General features: G+C 38.8%; 1 protein-coding gene across 7 annotated transcripts in view; it reads left to right on the top strand.

The window, feature by feature from the left end:
* The window catches only part of LOC125461003 (fatty acyl-CoA reductase 1-like), a 176,851-nt gene extending 171,370 nt beyond the window's left edge, over positions 1-5,481 (top strand). For 5 of the 7 annotated variants that reach the window (XM_059652427.1, XM_048549266.2, XM_048549267.2 and 2 more), the window contains 2 exons: positions 571-698; positions 2,288-5,480. In XM_059652427.1, the coding sequence (XP_059508410.1) occupies positions 571-698; positions 2,288-2,450 (291 nt within the window). In that variant the 3' untranslated portion in view covers positions 2,451-5,480. Of the gene's footprint in view, positions 1-570; positions 699-2,287 lie in introns of all 7 variants that reach the window. The other 2 variants (XM_048549271.2, XM_048549270.2) reach the window with 1 other exon arrangement.
* Positions 5,482-9,886: the final 4,405 nt, after the last annotated feature.

The raw sequence follows: 9,886 nt of genomic DNA on the forward strand, positions 1-9,886 counted from the left end.
GTGAAAATTAAAGTGGAATTTTAGAAGGGGAAAAGGCAGGAACTCAACGTCATCCTGGATATTTCAGCACTGTCCTTTAGCACCGCCTCAATGACAGACTTTCCATTACCTTTCCCCCTTCTCTGTGAATGTGGGTATTCCTCGTTCCCTGCCATTCACCAAGTTAATTCTGGCACATGCTCCCAACGATTCATCCGGTCCTGGTCTTTTAAACCCTATTGCCAGCTATTAGATGTTGTGATTGAGTACTGATGCAAACTTTGGGTGAGAATTCAAAAGAAATGTCACCAGTTTACAGAAGCAACACAGAATTGATAGAATGAATTGTAGTTTCTCCTTGTTTCTCATAATAAACAAATGTATCTATGCAAACGGTACTCCCAATCTGTGGTTTTTGTGCTCCCAGTTTGCAGAAGTTCAAACAAAATAAAATGTAAGTGTAATCCAAAAATCCAATTCTAAACAAGGGTGATCATGAAGGAGATCGCCAGCTTGAGTCTTTTTGCAGCAGGTAAATAAGGGGAATTTAAAGTTGGGACAGTAAGATCAACTTTTAATATTTGTTTGCAGGGATTCAATTTTGATGTTCGCCAGCTTCACTGGCCAGAATACATTGAGAATTACTGCATAGGAACTAAGAAATATGTGCTAAATGAAGACATGTCTGGACTCCCAGCAGCAAGACAGCATCTAAAGAAGTGAGTACAAACTCGACGGCAGTGTTTTGCTTTTACACAACTTGTTTTGCTGGAACAGGAAACTGATAATGTGCATCTCAACTAGTATCTCATTTTTGATGCAGACATCTAGAGATCAGAAAGTGGGCTAGGTTCAATTTGTTTCTCCAAGAAAGTGATAGCCAAGAAGATTTTATTCAAATAAATAACAGGAATATGAAGAGAATTTTGATATGAGATCAGTTGATAAGACATCCTGATGTTATGTTTCAGTGGTAGTTAGCTTCTTCAGATAAAATGTTACATCACAGACTGAAACTTCCTCCTTTACTGAAATTATGGCGTTCCTAAAACCAAACTTACATGCAATAATAAAGTCCCCATTATCTTGACTGCCTCCATCACCTACCTGCTATGGTCTGTAGCATGCCCTCACTGGCACAACAGCTCCCTTATTTTCCTTCATATTATATAAATTAATCCAAGTATGTGAAAACTCCCCTCTCCAGTGCAAAGTAGATTCTTTGATTAGTGCCACGAGCAGAATGAAAAATCATTTCTCATACCACTTTTGCATTTTTTTTTTGCAGTTTTTCTTTCAACTCTAATATTGTTGTTCTTTCTCAGTCATCAAAACGTAATGTTCCTGTTCCCTCACCCTTGGGTTCAGTGTTTCATTTCCCCCAGTACAGCACAATTTAACCTCACTGTGAGCCCTGTTGTCATATACCATGTCTATCTTGTACAGGTTCTCCCGCCACAGAACTGGTTCCAATGCCACAGGAATGAAGCGCTTCCATTGTTTTACAGGTTCTGCAACCATGCATTGACTCATTTTCTCATACACATTAGTTTGCAGTACCGGGAGTATTCCAGAGGTTTCCTATCTTTACATGTTTTGAATTTAACTGCCTCTTCACCTTCTTAAAATTTGAAGGCCTAAATCATTGTTTCCCTTTTGGGCGTGAGTTACAACTGCTCCCCTCCCCATCCCATAATATTCTACCAACGTTGATGAAATAGTTTTTTCTAACAACAGGGAAGCAGCACTGTTTGGCATGAAAGTTGGCAGAGATGTTTTTCTATTCAACTACTGAACACCTTGTGATCAGATAAGTAGATGAATAGTTCAGGTGTGGAGACTGAATGTTGGGTGGTAGTGAAGGCAGCTTTCTCATTGGGGCGGAAGGTTAATTTACTAGAGATTGATGTGTTAGGTGCAATATGCTAACTTAAAGGGGTGCAATTAAATTTTAAAGATGAAACTTTTTTAAAAAATGTAGACTTAATATGAGGAAATAATTCTCAGAAGCAATGCCTGAGGCTCAATTTAAAATTAGACTTAGATGCTTTACATGCAGCAAATGCATTTCCAGGGACTGACCCAATTGAAAGGACAACCCATGGTTATAAGAAGACATATCAGACAGGGTGCAGAGAGCAAAATTTGTGCCTGTCAAACTGTTTCCACTAAAATAATACAAATAATTCACTACCTGAATCGCAGATAATTCACAACAAGAGAAGCAGGTGTCTTGAGCAAGTACTGAGTCACTCACTGGCTTCTGCTCAAAATGACATTGATGTCTGGAATATTTCTCTTTTTACAGGCTACGAAACATCCGCTATGCCTTCAACACAATTCTTCTCGTTGTCATCTGGCGTGTTTTTATTGCTCGATCACAAATGGCTCGCCACATCTGGTATTTTGTTGTGAGCCTGTGCTACAAATTCCTGTCCTACTTCAGGGCATCCAGTACTCTCCGGCACTGAGGCCTATCCCATTTGGCATTCTGCAAATTGAAGGACATCAATTTGCTACAAATGACAAGCAACCCTTTTGGAATATTCCCTCCCCAGAAAGGCCACAAGACTTCCCAAGCCATCGTAAAGAAAATAATGTGACTCTGCATTCCAACGTAACCAAACTACACTGCCAATGTTATAATAAAGAACGATAATATTTTCACACCAAGTATATGTTGGTGTGACCTTCTGGTTTTCTAGCATTACCATCTTGTTCAAATTGATACCATAAAGAATTTTTCAATGTCTGTATTTCTACACACTTTCATGCAATACCCTGGCTTGACTTTTACAGGTAATTGCTGGAATGGATTGTAAAGTACAAAATTGTCTCTTCTGCATCACGATATTTTGGATGCAGGGCCCTTATTCACAAAAGGAACCTGCGCAGTGTATAGACCTGATTAGTCCCAATACATTAAAGACTGGTTTTGCATCCAGTTATCTTTGTGAATAGGGCTTGAGGCCCATTGTACAGTTAATGTAATAGGAAAATCACTTTCCAGCAATAACACAGTAACATTCTACTTCTTGGTGCTAAAATGGCAAAGAAAGCTTACTAAACATTTCTGGGTGTTTTACACTTGTAAAATGTATATATAAAGTTGACATTTGACCAAAACATATGAAGTTGCTTCTATTTCTTGCAGGACGCCACCATTTCTCCCCCTCCCAAAGTTTGCCAACTTGCCACCATCTGAAGACCTTGGCAGCAACACCACAATTTTATGACAACAGAATAAAAAGAACTGATACGTGAAACTAATTCTGTTGTATCTTGTGCCTGACTGCGAATCACTAGAGAAGAGCTATTCCAGATTTTAACATTGGCCAAGGCTTTTCTTGATAAAACAGAAAGGAATTATGTCATGTGTTACAGTCTTTGTAGAGACAGAGTCGTTTTAGAAGACAAATTCAGACTTATAGTTTTTGGCTGAAAGGATGACATGACAGGATTTCATTGTTGAGTCTTTTACAGTAAATGCCTTAAAAGCAGTTTATTAACCTCTATTTTTGTAGGCAATTTATACCTTAAAGTACAGAACAGATTAGAACTTTAAACAGAAAACAAAAATACTTTCAGGTATACGTTGCGTTGCCCTCTAAGCAGGCATTCAGTTCTTCCTGAATCTGCCCAAAAATTAATAACTCATCTGGGTTTCCTTCTGAAATTTTTCTCTCCTTGCCTGAAAACTTTTAACTCCAGAATATCTTCCACAGTGCAAGTTTTGGATTCTTGGCTATCTAGCTAAAGCAAGGCAAATCCTCCAGTCTCATTTTATTTGCATACAAATTTTTCAGTGCAAGTGCAAAAGTCCAGCTGCATTCCTGTGTGGCAAGCCATAAAGAATTTTAGCAAAACTGTTTACAACCTAACATTCTCAACACTTTTCTAGTACTTTGGAAACTCCCAGTTTGCCCACGGAAACTGCTCTTGTCTCCAAATGTAAACACCTTCCACCTTCACAGAAAATGATCTGTGTCACTTTGGTCTTAATCACTGAAACTATCTGACTTGCTCTCAGACTGACTACAAAACAGATGACATGACTGTCTTCATTTTTTTTACCTTAAAGTCATCGTCGAAAACCATCATCTTATAAACCTCGTAATGGTAATGTGTAGAGCAGCTGGAAATCAGCTATGATAATGTTACTTCTTCCAACACAAGTGGTGAAAGATTAAATATTACTTTTGATAGTCATAAAAATAATATTAGCCTCATGTTATTATGAGCATGCTTTGCTTGTCTAGTGTTTCTAGTGGATTGAGGGTTTCTAAAGTGAACTATGGTAAATATTTTCACTGTATGGCAGAGTAAGACTGTCACATTCATTTCAGTGGGTGGCAACAGAGATTCAATTGGTATGTAACTTCCTGAGATAAATGTCCTTGCATACATTCAGGTCCTCAAGACAAATGCATGGCAATTCATTGTAGTGGAAGATGATGCAAGTCCTCAATTAAGTATTCTTTAAGAATGTTGTGTAGCCAATAAAATGAAACTTTCACTCAGCAATCATCCTTCATTAAAGTAACCATGAATTATGTTAATTATATTTTTCACACAACCTTGCTGAGGGAAGTTTTCTTCCATTAGTGGGATTTGAAGATCATTTTATAAGATGGATTGATTTCATATCTTGGAAGTGTAAGGCTTTTGCCTTCTCAATGCATTACCAAATTGTAGTCTTACATGTGCCATTTGTCCTGATTTCAAATGAAATAGTATAATTGTACTGCAAACAAAGTTATATCAGTGATCTCAACATCTCCTGACTGAGCTCCGAGGTCTAGTACTACTATGAAAGGAGAGAATAAAGTAAGTTTTTTTTATTTGAAAACTATTTTGCAGTTTTGTGTGGTCTACAAACTTCCCAACTGTCTACATTGTGAAATAGAACACGTGATCTGATTGATTCAGCTTGTGTTAAAAATTAAATCATTTAATCAGAGGTATTCCAGTTAAATTCAGGAAAATATGGCTAATATTTTAAGTGAAAGCATGTGTAAAGTGCAAAGTGAAGTGTAGATTAGAAGCATCTGGAATGTGGTTTGTCCAAATCAAAACTGCTCACTCATAATTCAGTTCTTTCAAGCATGTTTAATGAAGGAATTAGAATTTTTTTTATAACAGCCAACTCAAGGTGCTTGATCCTTATATGCAAAAATGGACAAGGAAGAGAGAAATCAGCCTACTTGTATATTTCACCTTCCCTAAATGGTTGGCATTTTTATGTGAATGTTAAAGGAAGGATTTCCTGTGCTATTTTGTAATTGAGCAACATCTAGTGAAGCCATTAAAGAGCTGCTATTTTGACTTCTCAATATCCAGTTTTACAAGGCAAAGTGTGCATTTTTCAGACTCCACCTATTTTCACCAGTATTCTGTGCTTATTTAAGCAGTTTTACTTATCTAGGTGGGCTTCCTTGCCCTCTTACAGCTCTTTTGTCATAAATTCAATAACATTTCTCTCCTGCTAATAAAATTGTTACTTTGACTTCTGGTGATGAATAGAATGTACATGTTAAAAAACGAATCATTGAAATATAATGAGAATAACTGTTACACTTATTTTTATAGTTGTTCTTACCAGTAACAATTTGCACAAATAACACCTTTAATGTAATAAAATAGCTCAAGGTGCTTCATAGGATTCTTAACGGACAAAAAAGGTATATTTTAAAGGAGTAGAGAGCAAATAGAGAGGCTTAACAAGGAAATTCCTGAACTTGAATTAGACAACTGAAAGTGTGGTTGCTATTGGTGGAACAAAATCACTTTGCAATGTGAAAATATAGAGAAGTAGTTGAGGAAGAAAGAGCAGAATATGGTATCAGTTAAAACAGAGTAACCTGTATATCTTCATCCCTCTCTTTTGGAGCACTTTTAGTTATCTAATAAATTGCATTTTTAATTGGATGTTCCTATTTCCCCTTGGAAAATTCACAGTTTGCTTCCTGAATTCTCTGCGTTGCGCAATGCCCCTGCGAATCAACCATTTAATTGGAGAATGACAGTGAATAATACTGGTGCTGTTTCTTAGCCTTTCCACCTACATGCCTTTGGAGAAATCCAAATACGAAAGCAACAAAGCCATTTTATATCAAGCAGAACAATTGTGAATAAACAGTAAGACTAATTTGCTACAGAGCTTCCTTAGGAAGTAATCATAAAGATCACGTTACCTGAAAGCCATTGGTAGTGTCCAGTTTGGCATGTTTGTATCCAATTTATGTGTGCAGCATTTTAAGTATGTCATTAACCTGTTTAAGTAATTAGGTTAATGACTGCTAAAATAGTCCAAAGAGGAATTTGATGGAAACCTGTCAACCAGTCATTGTGTTAAAAGTAGTGCACAAGGGAATTTAAACTCCTGAAGCCAACATTTCCAAGTGACGTAGCCTCCTAACAACCTCCTGTTATGTAATTATAAAATGTCTGTCCAGATTTTTCACTTGACCAGACCCTAGGCAAATCTCAGATCATTCATTGGTTTACAGAAAGAACGAGTAAAAGCCAAATGAATTTCAATCCGTGTGATGCATAATACGTTTGTAGGAAGAGTAAGATCATTGTATCCTGCTTAGATAACAATATAAATTAAAGTATAAAAGCAAAGAGATTTATGGATATAGATATGTCAATCACTAAAAGTAGCAGCTTAGTTTAATGAGTCTATGTAGAAAGTAAAGGAGTTTTGACACTGAAAAACAGAGATGCTATGTTAAGTATGTGTTACATCTAATGTTAGACCAAAAAAAACTCAAGGCTGATACCAGAATTGAAAGAATATGCTTATCAGGAAAATCTGACCAAGGCGCTTTTTGGGTGTTTGAGGGTGACATAATAGGGACCTATTGGAATTGGGAAACTATACATAAAAAACTTACTTCAACTTATGGAGAAGATTAAAACTATGACCACAAATATAACATAGTCAAAAATAAGTCCAGTGGAGAATTCAGAAGGAAGTCCTGTTAAGAGAACATAAGAAATAGCTCATTTGGCCCTAGAGCTTTTATCTTTCCTGTGTTCAACAAGATCTTGTACCTCGACTTCAGTTTACTGCCCTATCCTCATGTAGAATCACAGTTCTACAACACAGAAACAAATGCTTCAGTCTAACTCATTCATGCTGACCAGATATCCTAAACTCATATAGTCCTATTTACAAAGAACAACAAAGAAAATTTCAGCACAGGAACAGGCCCTTTGGCCATCCAAGACTGTGCCGACATGCTGCTAATCACTATCCTTGTGGGGACCATATCCCCCTCTATTCCATCCTATTCATGTAATTGTCAAGACACCCTTTAAAAGTCGCTATTGTATCTGCTTCCATTACCTCCCCTGGCAGCGAGTTCCAGGCACCCACGACCGTCTGTGTAAAAAAAAAAATTTGCCTCATCTATCACCTTTAAGCCTTGCCCCTTGTACCTTAAACCTATGCCCCCTAGCACTGACGCTTCCACCCTGGGAAAAAGCTTCTCACTGTCCGCTCTGTCTATGCCCTTCATAATTTTGTAGACTTCTATCAGGTCATCCTTCAACCACTGTCATTCTAGTGAGAACAACCCAAGTTTCTCCAACCTCTCCTCATAGCTAATGCCCTCCATACCAGGCAACATGCTGGTAAATATTTATTGTACCCTCTCCAAAGCCACCATATCCTTCTGGGTAGTGTGGCAACCAGAATTGAACACAATATTCCAAATGCAACCAAACTAACATTTAAAAGCTGCAACATTACCTGTCAATTTATAAACTCGATGTCCCATCCGATGAAGGCAAACATGCTGTATGCCTTGTTAACAACCTTTTCCACCTGTTTGCTACTTTCAGTGACCTGTGTACCTGTACACCCAGATCCCTCTGTCTTCCAGTATTCTTAAGGCTTTGGCCATTTACTGTATGTTTTCCATTTGGATTAGATCTTCCGAAATGCATTACCTCACATTTTTTCTGGATTAAACTCCATCTGCCATCCCTGTGCCCAAGTCACCAGTCCACGTATATCCTGCTGTATCCTTTGATGGTCCTCATCGCTATCTGCAATTCCACCAACCTTTGTGTCATTGGCAAACTTACTAATCAGGCCAATTACATTTTCTTCCAGATTATTTGTATATATTACAAATAGTAAAGGTCCCAATGCTGATCCCTGAGGAACGCCACTAACCACAGCCCTCCATTCAGTAATGCACCCTTCCACTGCTACCCTCTGCCTTCTATGACTGAGCCAGTTCATTTTATCCAACTTGCAAGTTCACCTCTGACCACGTGCGACTTTACCTTCTGTGTCATTCTGCCATAAGGGACCTTGTCAAAGGCCTTACTGAAGTCCATGTAAACAACATCCATTGCCCTACTCTCACTGATCATTTTTGTCACTTCCTCAAAAAACTAAAGCAAATTAGTGAGACATGGCCTCCCCTTCACAAAACCATCTTGCCTCTCGTTAATAAGCCCAATAATTTCCAAGTGGGAGTGGATCCTGTCATGAGGAATCATCTCCAGTAGTTTCCCTACCACTGACATAAGGCTCAATGGCCTGTAATTAGCTGGATTTTCTCTGCCACCCTTAAACAAAAGAGCAATGTTGGCTATTCTCCAATCCTCTGAAACATCCCCTGGAGCCAGTGAGGATACAAAGAATTCTCTCAAGGCCCCAGCATTTTCCTCCCTTGCCTCTTTCAGTATTCTGGGGTATATCCCATCAGGCCTTTGGGATTTGTCTACCTTAATGCTTTTCAAGACCCGCAACACCTCTTCCCTTTTGATCTCAACGTAACCCAAACTATCCACGCACCCTTTTCCAGACTCTCCATCCACCAAGTCCTTCTGTTCGGTAAATACTGACACAAAGTACTCATTTAATACCTCGCCCATTTCCTTTGGTTCCACACATAAATTCCCTTCCCTGTCCTTGAGTAGGCCTACCATCTGCCTGGCTACCCTCTTGCTCTTTATATATGTATAAAAAGCTTTGGGATTTTCCTTAATCCTGCTGGCCAATGACTTTTGATGACCCCCCTTTAGCCGTCCTGACTCCTTGCTTAAGTTGTTTTCGACCTCCCTTGTATTCCACCCTTGCTTCATGCATTCCCAGCCTCCTAGCCTTGACAAATGCTTCCCTTTTTCTTTTTGATTAGGCTCACAGTATCTCTCATTATCCAAGGTTCTCTAGACTTGCCATACTTACGTTTCATCCTTACAGAAACATGCCGGTCCTGTGTACCCAGCAACTTGCAGTTGAAAATGTCCCACATACCAGATGTTGATTCGGCTTCAAACATATGCCTCCAATCGACATTCTTCTGTTCCTGCCTGATATTGTTCTAATTAGCCTTCCCCCAATTTAGCACCTTTACTTGACAACTACACATCTTTATCCATGAGTACCTCGAAACTTATTGAATTGTGGTCACTGTTCCTAAGCTGCTGTCCTACTGTGACAATGACCATCTGGCCAGGTACGGCCCCTTTCCTGGTTGGACTGTCTACATAATGTTTCAAGAAGCCGTCCTGGATGCTCCTTACACACACTGCTCCATCCATGCTCCAAGCACTAAGTGAGTCCCAGCCAATATATGGGAAGTTAAAATCACTCACAACAACAACCCTGTTACTTTTACATAGAACATAACAGCACAGTACAGGCCCTTCAGCCCTCGATGTTGTGCCGACCTACACTATTCCATGTACGTCCGTATGCTTATCCAATGACGACTTAAATGTACCTAAAGTTGGCAAATCTACTACTGTTGCAGGCAAAGCGTTCCATTCCCTTACTACTCTCTGAGTAAAGAAACTACCTCTGACATCTGTCCTATATCTTTCACCCCTCAATTTAAAGCTTGCCAAAATCTGCCTACGTATCTGGTTTTCCTATCTCCTG

The sequence above is a fragment of the Stegostoma tigrinum genome, chromosome 18, assembly GCF_030684315.1.
Source record: "Stegostoma tigrinum isolate sSteTig4 chromosome 18, sSteTig4.hap1, whole genome shotgun sequence".
Lineage (NCBI taxonomy): Eukaryota > Metazoa > Chordata > Chondrichthyes > Orectolobiformes > Stegostomatidae > Stegostoma > Stegostoma tigrinum.